The 18,562-nt window shown below is 33.2% G+C and overlaps 1 protein-coding gene across 16 annotated transcripts in view; it reads right to left on the bottom strand.

Annotated features, from left to right (window-relative positions):
- ZMYND11 (zinc finger MYND-type containing 11) overlaps positions 1-18,562 on the bottom strand; it is a 141,053-nt gene that overhangs the window by 37,795 nt on the left and 84,696 nt on the right. For 11 of the 16 annotated variants that reach the window (XM_054591607.1, XM_054591603.1, XM_054591609.1 and 8 more), the window contains 3 exons: positions 15,455-15,614; positions 8,201-8,245; positions 5,391-5,552 (listed from right to left, as the gene is read on the bottom strand). In XM_054591607.1, the coding sequence (XP_054447582.1) occupies positions 5,391-5,552; positions 8,201-8,245; positions 15,455-15,614 (367 nt within the window). Of the gene's footprint in view, positions 1-5,390; positions 5,553-6,010; positions 6,026-8,200; positions 8,246-15,454; positions 15,615-18,562 lie in introns of those variants that run through there. The other 5 variants (XM_054591611.1, XM_054591610.1, XM_054591615.1 and 2 more) reach the window with 3 other exon arrangements.

Consider the following 18,562-nt stretch of genomic DNA (forward strand, 5'->3'; position numbering starts at 1 on the left):
AGCTAGGTTGGTTCGCCATACAATTTGCATATTAACAATTTAAAATTAGTGAACCTTAAACAGAAAAATGCCACCTGAAACGTGTTAGGGGATGTGTATTTTCTAGTTTTTAAAGACACACTGGAGTAATATGCCCTCATACATTACCGTGAATACCTTTTCTTTGTGATTTATATTGATCCTTTATATAAAAGTACAATAACTATGTCTTAAATGGAATGTAAAGTGAACCAAAGTTTGTTAAAGGATATAAAGAATTGTAATAAAAAATTTTTATAATATAAAGACCTAATATAAAAATATTTGGATGGACTTCATTGGAGCAATATTCCCTTTTGGAGGCTCAAATATGGAAAAGGAGACTAGTAAGTAACTGTGGTTTTCCCTTTCTAGCACTTTTTATGTAGTTACAGTAAAGGCAAATAGTACACAAAATTCTGCTCCCTAATGACAAATTTTAGTCCATGTATAAAATTTTCATGTATCTGAACCTAAAAGGAGCAGTAATATGAATATGTAATTCCTTCAAGTTATGAAAACAACATTCATTTATGTAAGAAACACGAACATGTTAAAAGAGGAAAACAGAAAATAGAAGCCCACTTTCAGAATACAGGTCAAAACTGTAAAGCTGGAAAGTGGCAATTAATTTCTTTGGCCATACATACAGTTTCTTTTCCCCTGAAGTTAACTTTCTGTTTTTTTATGAGGTGCCAGATTCAGAGCAAATGCAGCACCACTATCAGATGTTACAGTCATTAACCTGTGCACTGCACTGTATTTTATAGCCACAATGCAGTGTCTGCTATACAATATGCTGTGTACATGAAGGAAATGAGCGGCAGTGGCAAGAAGCAGGTTGATTTATATCCCTCCTTTAGAATTCTTCCACATCCTAACTATGGCCCGATGGGGAAAACAAATGCCAGGCCACTCATGAGACAGACATATTATACCAAAGATGCTTCCATGGGAGTAGCATAGGCATTTAGAGTACACAGTTCTAAAGCTGCACTGTATGATACAGTAGGTAGTCAGAGCCAGATGCACCAGATTCAATTCCAATTCCTGGGTCTCACAAGCCACATTCGAGTGCTCAATAGACAAACATAGACAGTAGTTCCTATTGAACAACTCAGAAAGAACTTTTTCAGTCCCACAGAGAGGTCTCCCAGAAAGTGCTGCTCTAAAAGGCAGCATGATGCACCAACCTCAGGGGTGGTCCTAGGGTTTCTTATGACAACATATTACCCTACCCATATATTTAAAAACATCTCAAGAAGTCATCACTCTTAACAGTATCCTAAGTATCACCAATAGGACTTGAGGCCAGCAAGTGTGTGGTACATGCACACACACCCATCCCCATATGAATACATGTGCATGCACACATTGAGCATACATGCACACTTATACACTTAACACACACCCATGCACATGTAACACTGATGTGCACATGTGCCAACATACATACCTATGCTTGCACACACACCGATGCAGGTACACACACCAACCATGCATGTTTGCATGTGTGCTCACACACAACACAAACACACACGGGCTTGTGTACCCACCCAGGCCTGCCTTCTGTAACCATAGCATCAAAGGATAAAATGATGTTATAATTTGGAAATATATATGAAGATGAAGCAACATTAAAATAACACAGCAATTTGTACCCTATCAAATTAGCAACAAAAATTGGAAAATACTTTCGTATTAACATAACTGGGCATAATCTTCTGCAGGACAATTCAGTGATTTTTATCACAAATATGCCTATCATTTAAATTTAATAATTCCACTTCAATGAATTTATCCTATGAAGGTGATCAGAAGACAGAATCACAGAGATATAAGTGAATTAATTTCTTTTTAAAAATACAATTAACTATATTGCTTTTTAAAGATATATTATTTAGGCAAGTAAAATCTCAAAAGCAATTTTAATGTAAAAGTTAAGGTTTTCTCACTATTTTTCCTGGAAAATTCATGGTTATTTCAAGGACTCTAAAACTCAAAATATATCCAATAATGAGAAGACTGCTCTTCAAAATGAAAAGTGTGGCATGACTCTGGACATAGCAACATGAATGTTCCCTTCATCAGATAAGTTTCTGTGCAATGTTACTAATCAGATAGGCTAATGGAAACAGTGTAATAAGCATCAGTGGGGAACTGGTTAAATAAACTATAGCACATTATAATATTTAGAAAAATAACTGGGACATAGTTGAATAGAAACAAACTGGTTCCTTCTAGCCGTGTATATAAAGTTACACAGATACAGATACAAATGGATAGGTGCTGGGGTGGGAGTTGGGGGGTTTGTGTGAACATCTGCCTATGTGACAGCATTTCCGGAAATTTTATTTATTTTATTTATCTTCCTCTAAGCCATTTTAATTTTTTACAGCCAATTGAAAAAAAAACAGTAATTTTAAATCCCCCCCTTTTTTAACTAGTGTTTTCAGTAACAAGAGTGTGAAACAGAACATTACTCAAATTTTCTTCAAAGCAAAAATCTAATGTGATATTCATAGTCTATTTTTCAGTAATAGTCTACTACATCTGTAAAGTAGTATTTTAATATTTTTAGAAAGGCAAACATTTCAAAGAAATGATGCTCAGAGTTGTGTGATTCCTGAAATTTATTATAAAAACTGATGAAATTATTTTAAATTGAGAAACACTCCAATCACTGCCCTCTTAAAATATTTCAGAAATAGTCAGCTATTTGAGATAAAGCTGCTTGAGCTGAAGTAATTCTGGTAACAACAACTGATAGCTGGGTGAGAGAGAACCTATTCTAAGTGACTTTTTAAAACGAATCCTCACATGTATTCTTATTATTTTTTTAATTTATTTTTAATTAGAGTTGACATTTTCAGTGACTTTTCAATACTGTAGGGGCAAAGGTTATATAAAAACAAAATAATCTTTTGATTGCTGTAAGATACTAGAAATGTTTTAAACTTGAATTTTAGGTAGTAATAGTTAGGTTCCATCTATTATTTGGTATATCTGTATTGAAATTTGGTTCTGGGCATCTTATCTTCAAAATTCCTCATTAGCATACCTAATTAATCTATATTCTTTCCAAACATTAATTAAAAAAGAAAAATAGAAAAGATCATTATTCTGGTTTAGAACCATAGTTCTAAAGTATCAGTCTCTCAGTTGTCTTAATCCATGAATACTTAAATCTCATGTTAGATGATTAAAAAATGACTTTATTTGAAGTTTTGACACTGTTAAAAAAAATGAATCAAGCAAAAACTTTTACCACAAAGATGTTTAAAATTCCAATCAAGTTTCAAGGTTATTATTACCTCTTCTCCCAAGAAAAGAACTGTTAACACTAATCTTTTTCTTGAAAGTAGCTATTAAAACAGAATAGTTCCAAAATAGAAAAAAAATTACTTTGGAAGGTTTAAAGCTGGAGATAAAACCACAACCCAAGCATAGGTCCTCTGAGCCTAACCAAAGAGCAGCTAACAGTCTATGAAAATATGTGTGAGTAACAATTTTTTATTGACTCAGCATCATTTCAGTAAGTATAATGATATCACAACATGAGAATATCTACACTGACAAAGACAAAAAGAAAACCAAAGGGAAGAGAAGAAAAATAGGATGGGATATGCTAAATTCCATTTTGGCTATCCTGTTTCTGTGTGAGCCAGTAAAACCCTCTGAAATTAGGAAAAAAAAAAAAGTCATCTAATCAGTGAAGAGTAGAACACACACATATACAAAATGGAATCTGAAAACTTGATGGTGAAATCGAATGGAAAAAGTATTATGCATTTTCTTCAGATGTAGAACTGTTCAACTTCCATTCTTCATGTAAGGAATTTAAAACACCCACAATAAAATTTAATTCATCCTCAAAACTCCTAGTGTTACTGTTTAAATTCTTTACTATGAAAATAAGAACTAAATATTATATATTAAAAAGCTATGGCTGTAAAGACACAAGTATGTCCAAAGTTGTATTTCCTAAGTTCTTAGTCCATATTATTTGATCAGTCACCCCATCTCTTTTATATTTTAACTATTGTAATGCTTTTGTTCTTAAGATCTCATTGTTCTTTACTTTAATGTAAATTGTTACCAGAAAACAGGAGATATCTTTTTGAAATGTACAAATAAGAATAAAATATAAATATTAAATGCAGTTCTCACACCAATTACAATAATTTTTTTGTAGACACATAAATTTTTGCAGACCTCAAAGAGGAAATCTATAACTTGAAGCTTGATACTGATATATTCAGATCTAGGAATTTATCACTATTTATCTACTATTTAGACATTTTACTATAAATCATTAAACATGATTTTTTTATGCTATCCCAACTGTCTTTTGCCTGCCTATGGAGTATACAGTATGCTTGTAGGATGAAGTACACTTAACACAAAACCATAGGTACCAAGGGAAGACTAGAATGTACAATGCATTTTGCTCATCATACTGGCAGAAAATGTTTGGCTGATATCAAAGAGAAGAAAAATCATGAAGACAAAACTATTTTTGGAAGAATAAAGGAATCTTTAAATTACTCTGGTATTACAAATGATATTCACAAACTGAACTCATTAGTAATCAGGGCAGTTTGCGTGTTTCCAAGTAAGTATATTCATAATTTTAAGTACAAAATAAAAGAAGTTACAACCAAGTAAATCCCTGCTAATCACCACCACTGCCATATGCAATGTAGTATTTAGGTATCACATCACTTGTATACACACACACACACATACACACATCACAAGCACATCCATGTATACTTTTCAATGGGGAAATAATATGAATGAAAATAATTGCGGAAAGTACCTATTTTACCTACCAGCCTATTTCATTTGGTTTACATTAGAACGCTTTATATACAACTGTTCCATCCCTCCACCCTCCAAATAAAATATAAGAAAGAAACTAACCCATGATATGACAAAAATAAAGGCAATGTTACATGAATATAAATAGGAAGTAGATATAGACATCTCCAGCAATGTGCCTTTAGCTGTGTTTTCTGAGTAGCAGAGGACACACTGAACAGACTTTGGTATAAAAGAATGTTTCTTGATCCCCAAAGGCTATTTATTGAAGGAGTCACACAATCCAGAGGCAAGTATAAAGTAAGGGAAGAGAGGGTATTTTTATGTGATTACAACTTTCTAAAATCCATACCCTGAATATGTCATGTGTTCTGTGATATCCATTTATGAGTGCTCTATGTTCATACACCATCATTTCAGCAGAAAACCCCCACCCTCCAGTATTTTATCCATCAACCTGGCACGACCACCTTGGGTATCTTTGTGCAGCTATTGTCAATGAACTCCAACCCTCTGACCAGCACATTAAAGCTCATATAGGTACTCACCCTGCAAACTGGGCACTGCCAGTGACTACTGCTGTCTCTAAGCCTGTACTCATCAGACAAACACTTGGAATGATACACACGAAAACACAGGTCACATATCAACACCTCTCCAGGCAAATGGCATTCAAAACAATACCAGTCATGATTTTCTGTTTCCCAGTCCTACAAAAAATACAAAATAATTTCGTATGACATTTTGTCAATATCTGCAATGACTAAGAACAAAATTGAAACTAAAGTCCATCAGAAGTTAGGCATTATAAACAATTTTAGACATTTAATGTGTTAAAACAAGAGGGAAAATATCTAGAAATTTGCTTCTTTAAATTTTAAATTCTTTCCTAAACAGTATTAATATTCAAAATAACTTAAGGTGATTTGATAGCAAAACCAGTCCAAAATGAAAAAAGTCCAAAGCCAATCCCAGTTCTAACATTATCTTCCTTTTTTTAAAGTATAATCTATGGAATAATTTCTTCAGTGAACTTAAAATCCCAAACAAACATCTATACCTTAGTATTTCAATTAAACAAACCTCTGTTTTGTTGTTTTTAAAAAATAGAGTAAGTAATTAGCACACTGTGGCAACAGAGAAAATAGTAATAAATGGTGATGCTCACTATTCTTATCTTCTCATCCATGGTATTGGATGCTTTATTGAAAATAACCATTAATCAGAATGTCCATGTTCTGATAGGTTGTCAAATTTTCAGGGTCTGTTGAATTTGGAAAAATAAATTGAAAATGTGAAACTAAAGGTTTAATCACATTCTCCAAAGGACATTGCCATAAAAAAACAAAAAGGAAATAGGATCATTTTCTTACTGGGACTATTCCTGGAAATAAAAAAACATAACTACAGGGTTACAGGTTTTCTTCAACATTTTCTTTTTTGTCACAATCTTTTTTGTACAGCCAAAACCATTTAAACAGGAAGATGTTATAAGTTCTCTTAATTTAGAATCCATTCTTCACAAATACTACTCTTGGCTTTTGTCAAAAAATACCTGGGTTAAGAGTGATGGATTAATTCTCAGCTTTCTTTTATAGACGTGGTAACTAAGTTAACAATGGTTTAATCTACAGTCAGTGTAATCAAAGCCACTACCAATGAGGGTCCTGAAATTCCAAAATGGCAGAGGGGCTCTGCCATCATTTTTCTTTTGTATAAATCACTATCTACACTCTTGCTTCTTAAGTTGAATAGTTTCGTGTCTTCTCTTCTGTCAATTAGTCCCCCAATAAATGGGCTTCAATGTAGCACTTGTTTCTGCGACTCCTTTGGCACTTGAAGTTGAAATGTGTTAATTACTGTCTAACCAACATGACAGGGCTACTACTGAATCCTTCACAACAGAAGAGGGTCACTAATGTTCCAAAATTCACATTCAGAATCATGACTAGAGCACTTCAGTAAATTCAGCAAAAATGTAGTTTTGGTTTGCTTTTATTTCAGAAATTGGTCTTTATTGACCAAAGTAATAAAGAGAAACATAACCACTTCTAGTTATTTGCTGCAGATGTAAATGCTCTATAAATTTACACTGGAGTAATTTTAGCCAGGTTGCTTAAAAAATCGTAAGATACTGATTTAACATAAAACCCTAATGTGTGCATGAGAGTAAAAAATCTACCTCACCAAGTTTGACAGTGGCACCAGAGACGACAAGTGAGTATGGTGCTTGGCTACACTAAAACAATAGTCGCTGTGTCACATTTAACAAAGTTCACATGTAGATAAATTTTATCTAATACTTATATTGAAAATCATTGATAAATTAGTCTCCAGCAGATAAAAGATACTTTGTTCTATTCTGAAAGAACAGAATTCTTTCCAAGTGTAAAATAAAATATTTCAGAATATTTTTTTCAGTTATTCGGAAATATCTAAAGGATTTTGGGGGCTTGCATTTGACTCATTACTAACAAAACAAACTGCCAACCTTCATCATTTAAATTTTTACATTAATTCATCTTCCTGTGATTCATAAAATGTTAGTTTCTAGGTGAACTAAGAGAAGGAAGCAAGAGAGTATAATTTTGGTGCACAGCTCTCCAGCCTCTCCACATTACTTCCTTCCTTTTTCTATCCTTATTCTCTCCCATACAACCATAAAACAAGATACAAATGAAATCTTTCCTTACAGGTGTTTAATGGTAGACCTAGTTTTCATAACAATTACAGAAATGAATATATAAGTCAAATGAAGTAAAGGGAGGGAAACATTTGGATGTACTGTTTACATAATGGCATTTAACTAACTCTGTTACCTGCTCTAAGAGGAAAATATGGGCAGGAAATATATGTGCTGTTCATTCTTTTAATCATAGTAATAACTATTTAGAATATACAAAACATGCAAAAGTCAAGTTCCAAAGTTACTGATTCTGAACGCAGGGCACACTTTCCTAAGGTATAAATGATATAAGCATGCTTATGATAGGCAGAGTTGTCTACAATTTTTCTTTTAGTACATAGAATTAATTTACAAAGTAGTTTGACTAATACTCAATAATGTATGCCCAAAAGCTAAGCCTGCATTTTTCCTGAATTTCACCATATGTCAGCAACTACTTTGATACAGCCTGATCAATGCATAGTATGTGAAATGTCACTTCAATACTACAGGAAAGTTTTTAAAAAGCAAATCTATTAGCACAAAATCCCAAACTGAGAAGCAATGTAAAGATAGTAAGGTTTTAATGAACAATTCTAACAAGTTAACTAAGCTAGCCTAAAGAAAGATAGAAATGTAGTATTTTAAAAAAGCAGACTTAAAGTAAAATAACATAGTGCAAAATCAGTTCACCTTGTTTGGGGCTGCTGTCCTGAAGAAAGGCTGCATACTGTAGGCCTTTCAAAATAAAAACAAAATAATCTTGGTCTCTCTACTGTAACTTTGCTCCATATCAGGCAATATACACAGCTAAAGGGATTTAATACAGGATCAAGCTGTTTATTATTTGCTCTACAACTTACATCATTTTGCAGATGGTATCAACTGATAATCTATGAATGTGCTATTCATGAATGAGAAGACAGTAACATGCGAACACAAGAGTCATTACTAGTTTAAGAGGAAACTTTTGATACTAACACAAAAGCTACAAATGGACATACCGAAAATCTGTCTCTTTAGAAAGTCCTGTGCCATGAAACCTACTGTGACATTAGAAAAACATTTTACTAATAGACTCGATATCATTATAAATTTCATTAAGACCATGAATACATGTCTTTTTGATGAAGTTTGACTTTTTTTTTTAAAGTCAGGACTGCTAAGTGTGAACATGGTAAACTCAATTCTTCACCACTGGTATGAAATAAACACAGACTGTCTTCAGAATCTACTAAAAAACATTCCACCATCTACAGCAGCTTGCTGCCCTATGTGTCACGATTCACAACATTTGGTTAAGACGGTGAAACCAGACTGGCTCAAATCCCAGCTCTGGCACTCATAGGCTTTGTCATCTAGGGCAGAATACTTAGCTTCTCTGTGTATCAGCCTAGTTTATAGGGTTTTTTTGTAAGGGTCAATTGAGTTACCATGCTCAGTAATCATTAGCTGGTGTTATTAAGATAATCTGTTTGCTATAGTCACAAACAGGAACCAAAAAAATCACAAAAAGATGTGACTCTTGTAATTATACATGTGCAAATTCCTTCAGGACTTTATTATGACAGCTGACCTTCACAACATTTCTGTAAACTAGAAGAAGAAATGTCATCACAGATAACAACTGAAGCAAGAAGGTTTATAGGGGAACTGGGTCTGGAACAAGAACCTCCTAAACTATAATCCAACCTCATTATATTCAAAAGAAAATCTAACTTTTAAAGTGATTCCCTATTTATATGCAATGAGCAAATACATCTTACATATCAGATGTTTGATGTGGTATTTTAATGTAAATATGTTAATTCTCTACAATTTGAGGTTTAGTTTAATTCAGTTAATCACTGAGGTAAGAATTTAATGATTACAGTAATTTTAAATAAAAATATTACAACATTGCTTAGTGAAACAGAATTTAAACAGAAGGAAAAAAGTTTTCTCTCGTACACACACACGCACGCGCGCGCGCGCACACACACACACAATCAATAAGCTGAAGAGTAAAACAGAACAGCATGACCCAAAAAATTCTACTGAATAGAATGGATATTCTTTACCAAAGCAACAATAATTTCTAAGTACAAGTACACTGAAGTTTGAATATACATAGAACCACAGTATAACTGTTTTCTAATTAATAATCACCAATACTTAATACTGTACTTAGTAAATAAACAATTATTATTTTTGTATATGAGATAGGTACTGAAACTTCGGAAGAAATGCGTAGTTCCGCACATCATTAACATAAATATAACAAAATATATTTCACTTAAAAAATCAAAGGTATCCACATAGCATGAATTTTTTCACTTAGGATACTGAAAACATGATTGATTATTTTATGACAGCTATAATTTATAACAAAGAAAATGCAATGATCTAAACTTCGCTGTGCTATATTTATGAAGTGGGCCAGGAGAGTCAAGCTGTTTTGAATTCAGCAGGCCTCTCAATATTTTTTCAAGAACAAAGCAAGAGGCATGCTGTTTAATGGTGTGATTTCTGAAGAAGACGACAAATCCAATCCTACCTCTGATCTAAAAGATGTGAGCTTAGCTAAATTTAAAGAGGTACATGAAACACAGGGTTTTTTTGACTGGTCATTCTGAGTCAAGATAAACAGATGACTAACAGAGGAAAAGTATCTACGAGGGGAGGACCCAAAAAATACCAGAGTTATCTTTTGGAGGGCAGGCCTCTTCTAGTACAGGCTTCCCCTGATAATGTGAGTGTTCTAAAAACCTATCTGTATCAGTGTACCAGCTGGCATTGCTGAGAGAGGCTGCGTTCAGCTTCAGTGAATTTTTTTTTTGAAGACTCGGCATGTTTCCACATTTCATGATGGGTGACGTACAAGCACACCAGCCCACACCATGCTGAGTATTCAGCAGTTTTTGACCACAAACAGCATGACCTCTGTGCCCTGCCCTCCCTGCTCACCTGATCTCCCTACTAATGAAATTCTGTTATTGTTTCCCTAATGAAAAAAGTACTCCAAGGGAAACATTTTGCCAAAGTGGAAGAGGTGAAACAAAACAAATAGTAGAAACACTAAAAGGCATCAAAATCGACAAGATCAAAACAGTTTTGAGCAGTGGAAAAAAGTCCCAATAGGGGAATAGTATATCCAATGGAAAGTACTTTGAAGGTGACTGAGTTTACACATGTAAGAATAAATACACAAATTTTTATAAATAAATTCCAGGTTTTTTTGGGTCCCCCCTTGTATCTTGCCCCTGTGTAACTTAAGACTAAATCCAATATGTTTATCCCCAACATGTTATTTTCTTCAAGAAACCACAAAATGTGTATTTTCATTAATTTAGCTTCTTTAAAGGTGTCAAAATCTTAAAATAATGAAAAAAGCAAAAATACAGAATCAATTCTACCTTTTCATTTAGGCCTACTTTTAAAGTAGTATGAGGTCCTGCTTTTTGGTGGGACAAACTTGATTATATAAAAAGTAAATATTCAAACTGAAGCAGGACATAATAGCCAAGACCTGAGCTCATGTTTGCAATTACTCTGGAAATGTAAGCAACAAACTGGTAGAAGGCTTCTAACTGAAAATGCAGTCTGTGGTTCCTACACTGATTTGGCATTATGTATGAAAGAGGAGATGAGACCCTGAGTCTGGAACAGGAAGGTGAGTAAAAGAGAAAAGTTGTTTCACAGCAAATGTCATTTTTTTAATACTTTTAAGTCATTGTCTACACTGGTGACCAAATTATTTAATGTTAGATCAAGGTATCTGTCAAATAACAGGACAGAATCATAGCTTTGTGCCAGTAACCTTGAATACAGTGGAAAGTCATCAAATAGACATTACCTGCCTCAATATCAAAACAATATTTGACATATTTTATCTGCAAATGATCCATAACTCAAGGTTACCTGTTAACCTATATTACATTAAATACTTTTATAAGACCTTCCTATGTTTAGTGAGACCTTTATAAGTTAAGAAGTTAACTCATAAGAAATTAACTTATTACAAAAGGAGTCACTAAATACCAAACATAACTGAGCCCAGGAAATGGTAAAATTCTGCCCCAAAAATACATTTCTCAAGCTGTAAAAATAAAGGACATTTAATACTGCAATCAAATGTGGACTGAATGTGGCTATTCATATGTATTTATTTCTTTAGAGAAAGCAGATAAGAAGCAATCTATCAGAACATGTATAATTCTTTTTTTAAAAAAAAATCAGAAGAAAAAGACCTTGATAGAGCAAAACACTGACTGGTCATACATTAGAAATTTTCATTCTGTGCCCTGATCTGTGGTCTTTAACCAATATAATTTCAAAAGCTAAGAAAATCATCTCTAAAATAATTACTTGGATCCTATTAGTGAATATTAATAACACACAAGTATGGAAATTTAAGATGACAACAGAAAATTTACAAGTTTTCCAGGTTCAGAAAGCTTGTCATTTTAAAAATTGGTTGGTACATATATGTTTGTTCATTTACTGACTAATACTTAGGCAAACCATTTAAACTGAGAGTAGCTTCATTTTTAATAATTACATTTCTCACTCTACTAGCTCCAAGTCTAATCAAAGTATCACCATAAAGATGCCTATCTATTGCTTAATTTTATCATAATTTCTCCAAAGGAATTATCATTTCAACAGGGCTAAAAATGGTAGTAGAGAATAGCATTTCAAACTGTCTAAAAATCATTCCAGTCTAAAAGGAATCGCGGTACAATGAAGGCCACCATATTTGATTTACGCAGGTGTCTTCTTACAGATTATGTATAATTATATCCTAACATATTATTAGAGTTTGGCTTGTATTATATCATTGCTGGATTTAATAAAAATAATTTTGCTAAAGATATGCATATTTTTCAACTGAAACAAGTTTTTTTTAAGTAAGCATTGTGGAAGGAAAAACGGTAGCAGAGGTGGAATAAAAATGTGACACCAACAAACTCTTTGCTCAACTATAGTTGAGTGGCATAAAGAAAACTGCACTCTTGCCTACCTTGTCTTTATCGTCATAATTGTGAAAGTGAAGACAAGGAGAGTCTAGCCTCTTTGCTAATACAAAGTTATTTCAGGGGATGTAACCTATGGGACTTATCAAAAGAAATCAACTTTTTCCACACCTCTGAGATACTGCCAACTACTTTTAGAGGTTAAGAAGAAAAAGAGGAAATGTTTTACCCATTTTTCAAATGACAGAACTTCCCTAGGAGAAGAATATTTATAACTTGGAAATAAAGATTTAAAAATAACCAAAAAATCCTATACCATTCCTTCCCAAGGCATTGTATCTACTCAACTTTTCTTTTTTTGATCCTGAGTCAGAAAGTTAACAAGATGAATAATGTACATCTTTCAATTTAAAAACTCAAATTTTTAGAGGCAGCATATCATATACAAAGTAGAGAAACTCTAAAGAAGGGTCCCAGACTCAAACGCCAGCATGCAGGGCTGTCACTAGCCCACAGATTTCCTTTTGCAAATCAGAAAAGGTGACCCTTCCCTAAAACTGATTTTGTTAGAATAAGACACTTTACTGACAAAAGCTAGAAAACTGCTGAATAAGCATACACGTTTATGATGTCTCAGAGCTGAATGGTACTTTCTAAGTTGTGTGGTTCGCAACTGGCCCCATACACAGTGGCTAACTTGCATGGACCAGATAGTTCCTAAACAGAGAGCTGGCAAGTGTGAGATGATTGTGCTGTGCCAAGTGTCACACAGTTAGGGTCCTTCTAGAGTATATTAGGGCATGACAATTTTAGCACACAACAGCCTGAGTAGCCAGGTGGTATACCAGCCAGTCATGAGATACACAAATAATTAATCTCATCATTGTATAGTTACATCTTAAATACAGATCCAGTGACTGTCTATTATACATATAAGACCTTACCTCTTTCTGCTATACGTTGTCTCCGAATTTTTAATATCTGCATATTAATAAACTAAGCACAATTTTTATATACTCACTTGTACTTAACATCATACATGTATACTTTGTATAAAAATGTGAATAAGGACCAACATGAATTAACAAAATCTGTATACTGGTTGTTTGTTTTACATATAAGATTTCATCTAGAAAAAAAGAAAAGGATGCTGCTATAAATACATGCAGTAAGAACAAATAAAAGCAAAAAATAGAATAAATAACCTAAAGCAAGTGGTGAAATAAACTCATTAACTGGTTGTTGAATTAAGATGAACAAGGAAACTTCAAATCAAAGAGGAAAAACACATGTAGAAAAGCACAGATCTAAAAAGTAAAGAGAACTAAAATCACTTTTATGAAAAAATGTACATGTTCCACAAACCAAAATACTGTGGATAAGTTGTATTTACTATTGGTTAATTACTATGTAAATCTCAGAAATCATCAGGATAGCCTTCTACTAAATTTGTAAATTTCCAAGTGTTTTGGGATTAGAAATTTTATATTATCTGAGTTATTCTGAGTATATAATAGACTATCAATTATCAGTGGCCCTCTTTTTAATGCTCAATGTAGACAGATATGATGTCTTGACATCCAGAGTTTCTTTTCTGGCAACAAGGCTGTGTTTTTCTGTATGGAAGTCAACAGAAAAATTATTCTGATATAAACATTTTTTTACTTAAGTTTATAAGAACACTTCTAAGTATACAAATCAAATGATACCAGCAAAATTAAACATTTTTTCTTCTGTGTTCCATTGGTGGAAAATGTGCATTTTCTTTCCTGAAATTTTGAAGGTATAGATTAAACTAACAAAAACAGTGTTAAAACTGAATAGGTTCTCTAAGTTTGTAACTTGTTGTGTTTCCCGAGGTGCAGTCCTCCACAGGGGAAGTGCTATGAGTTCACTGTACAGAGCTGACCATTTTCAGTGTGTTGCTGTAAAGCCAGAAAGGAAAACACTATTCAAAGGTTTTGGGAAATGTTTCCACTAAGAATTAATTTTAAGATTTTGTGTTGTTTTTCATAATTTTAGATTTCAGAGAATTCATAAGGAAACATTCTCAAAATATCTAATTATTGGGATGGGCAGGGGTCAATGGTAGCAGGTAAATGGAGGCAAATATATTTGAATAAAAATTTAAAAATAAAGAATTACTAAATCCATTCCTTTCAGAAATTAGAAAAACTTCTATTAAATATGAAACCTATCATCTTAAATGATGTTCCACTTCAAAGAATAAGTCTTTTTAATCAAAGTGTTGGAAATACCAAAAACAAACAAGGTAGGAAGATGGAAATTTTACACATGAACTCAGTCTTTACATAAGAAAAAATTCTATTTCTTACATAATCCTGAGTATAAAATTGTATACTAAAAGGAAATATAAGACTAAAATATAACTTAAAAGAGAACTCAAGTAAGAACTAGATAAAAATAACAAGAAAATTAACTTTCTGTCTTTCTTATGGTTTTTGTCCATGTGCCACAAAACCCACTATAGTCACACTAATCAAAGACAACACTAGCCAGGAGCATCTAAGATTTGGAACCTTGTCCCCTGCAAACCCTCCTGAAGCTTGGCTCTGAGCTCTGACATCATCCAACCTGAGTAAGGTAAGTTCCTGGGAAGACAGTTTGTTCCTTCCAATCTGTTGAGAGAGCATCAATATTATCCTGCACTGAAACTTTTTTTTACTAATATTTATTAAAGAAAACACTTAGAAATACCATTGTGTGTATACTAAAGGGCTTTATGCCTGTTTTGTTTAAATTTTTCAGATTCAAGGTAAACTACACAGAAGAAGCAGGCTCTTTGTAAAAGAGAGTTTTCTTTTCCTAAAGAAACAGGAAAGCACATATCCACCGCACCAATGTAGGTCCTTAATAAAAAAAATTTTTCAGTGCAATATCACTAAACTGAAAATGAGTTTCTAAAGGTTCTAGTTAATGTTCAAAAAGTTAAAAGTCAGCTCTCCAAATTTATTAAATAAAACATACTTACAATCTCATCTCCTGGCAACCAATATCCTTCTTGTTCAATACCAGCTTTTGAACCTTTGCAGCCCACAGTGAGAGTTTCAACAATAAGACCATCTTTCACAGCCAAGCTCAGCTGACGGGTGGTCTCTTTTGGATGCATACCGTGGACTCGAGACATGTACCTAAACACAGAAAAAACAAACAGACTTAAAAATCCTTTAGTACTAAAACATAAAAATCAACAAAAATAAGGAAATAGAAATGATTTATTTTTCTTTTACTGTAACTTGTACTTTTGAGAGCCCTGCAGGAAGGAAAGAAGCAAGCAAGGAAGGAACAGAGTCTTGAATGCTTTTTCAATTACTGTATTTTAAACCTCAATCCTATTTTTTACATTTCGACGAATATTTGTTCAAAATAGTACTAAGCCAGCAAATAGACATATAAATCACTTAACAGATTACAGTCACACATCCCCTTTAGTTTTAGTCTCTGGAGCAATTATCACTAACTTCCACTTTGTGGATTCTAAATTTAAAATTTTATAATCTACAGCCATAGAACTTTAGAATATATAGTGCTTTTATTCAAAACTTAGGAAATGTCACTGAAGAAAATATAGGAATTACATGAGTGGTTCTTACCATATAAAGGAACAAGAATATTTGTGATTAATAAAGCAAAAACTGATTTTCAATAAATTATACTTTGGACTGGATCACTAAGGCATACCAGCTCTCCCTGATTTACAGTTAATGGCATTTTTTAAATATAAAAAATACAATATTTCAAACATACCCTGTACCACAATGAATACTATTGGAGATTCCCTTGTAGTCACCAATCATACTAAACTTCTGTTAATTTTTTGTCATATTTGCTTCATATCTTTTTTTTTTCATTTTAAGGAAATAAAATGTTAGAGACTGGTGAATTTGTATCACTTTCTATTCCCCTTCAATCAAACCCTCTACCAGTAAACTACTGACCATCCCAGTGTCTGTTTGGATACCCAGAAACAAAACTATATAATGAGCCCTGACCAGGATGCTCAATTGGTTGGGTTTTATCCTGCAAGGTGAAAGGTTGGCAGCTTGATTCCCTGTCAGGGCACATGCCCGGGTTGCAGGTTCAGTTCCAGGTCAGGACGTATATGAGAAGCAAAAGATTGATGTTTCTTTCTCACACTGACGTTTCGCTCCCTCTTCTTTCTCCTTCCCTTCCCTCTCTCTAAAAATAAATAAATAAAATCTTTTTGAAAAAGTGTTTAAAAAAGAGACATATGAGGAGAAACGAGGCCAGCCTTAGACTCTCCAGATAAACATTCCATACTGGAGGACTGGGGGGACAAGAATTTGTATCAATTTATCTCTCATTTAAGTATCAGCATTCAAAACAAATCTTTTGAAAACTGCAAGAACCCATCATTGAAGAACGTTCTAAACTCTGAAGACAAATTTCAACAAAGAAAAAGTAGTAAACCCTATTCAAGAACTTATGATGAGCCTTCTGTGTTTGCAGTTTGTGGAATATAAAATGTCTAGTTTCTCTGCAAATGTAGTTAACTAGGGGGGTAAGAAAAAAGGGACAGGGGATTGTGGTGAACCCTACACTGGCCCTAACAAAGCAGACTTGCAGTATAACAAATGGGGGCGAGAGAGGGTAAAGGTGAAGTTAGCCCACATATAATGATTTTGTAACCTTTACTGACTAATAGTCTAAGGTGATAAATCATGTATATTTTGATATATATATAAAGGTCGACACTACCAAAAATAATCAATTTAAGTTTTGAATGTGCAGACCGGAAATAAGCCAAAGTGAAAATGCACTAATATCTTCCCTGTTCACTGTAGGGAGCCAGTAGACATTTTCTGAGGAATTAAGTATACTATTTAAACTTACAAAGGTAGCCCTTAGAAAATACAAACTTTCCAAATTATCTAAACTCATTAAAAGATATATTATGTAGTAAAACAACAAAAGAAACAATAAAAACAGGTAGTATATTAAATATGATAAGACCAAAACCAAGTCAGTTTGTCCTTTTAATAAACACAAATCAGTTTAACTCAAAAATCAAAAAGACAGATTGAATCACAAAAAAAAAATGTACTGTCTGGAAGAAACATACTTATAGTGACAGACTGAAAAAGAATGGGCAAAGGCATATCATAAAAATACAATCCAAATGAAGCTGAGAGCAGCACTGCAACTGGGCAGGAATCATTTTTTGAAACAGCAAACAGGGCCCCAGGCAGTTATAAAGCAAAAACTAAAGAAACAGAGAATACTGACAGGAATAAAGAATTATGGAACTTTAATTCACTTCTCTGAGTCCACAAGTACATCACGTGAACAAAATTAAGTAAGGATACAGAAGACCTTTAATTAAATAAGTTTATTAATAAAAATAAATCTAGGTGAATTTATTCTGAAACCCAAAAACTACCTTCAATGGGTCCAAATAAGTCACTAAAACTGAGCATAAAATCAGCTATGAAGACAACCTTAAAAGATTTCAAAAGTGATAGACATTTGCTAGTCACCATGAAATTAAACCAGATATTAATAACAAGACTAGAAAACTCTCATAAACCATTGAATCAAAAGGATTTTCTAAAAATTGCAAACACAATTACTAAAAAGCTAAAGTAGGGCTAGTTAAAAAGCAAACATTACAGAACTAACACTATTAATCCAGAAGCTCCTTCTTAGGGAACACTAAGAGATAGCTATCATTAGCTGATCTAATCAACAATGATGTGAGACAAGGCACAAAAACATACAAAATAAGGAATGTCTACAGAGACATAGCCATAAGTAAAAAAGGAAATTAAAATAACCATAAGCAACTACTATGTTCATTTCTGTGCAAAAATATATGAAAAACACTACAATTTTCTAGGAAAATATAAATGACCAAAACGTGCCTATAGAAGAAACAGAATAGTTAAAAAGGATGATTTCCAAAGAAAGAGGATGTTGACAAAGAACTTCCCCAGGAAAATACAAGGTAGGAACATATTGATAAGGTAATTCTAACAAACTTTTAATAACCAGACAATTCCAATGTGATTTAAACTCTTCCAATACAGAGTAAAGCAGCAAGGGATCCGACATAATAACG

The sequence above is a fragment of the Pteronotus mesoamericanus genome, unplaced genomic scaffold, assembly GCF_021234165.1.
Source record: "Pteronotus mesoamericanus isolate MK-2021 breed Mesoamerican mustached bat unplaced genomic scaffold, CSHL_Meso_final scaffold_232, whole genome shotgun sequence".
In the NCBI taxonomy this organism is placed as follows: Eukaryota; Metazoa; Chordata; class Mammalia; order Chiroptera; family Mormoopidae; genus Pteronotus; species Pteronotus mesoamericanus.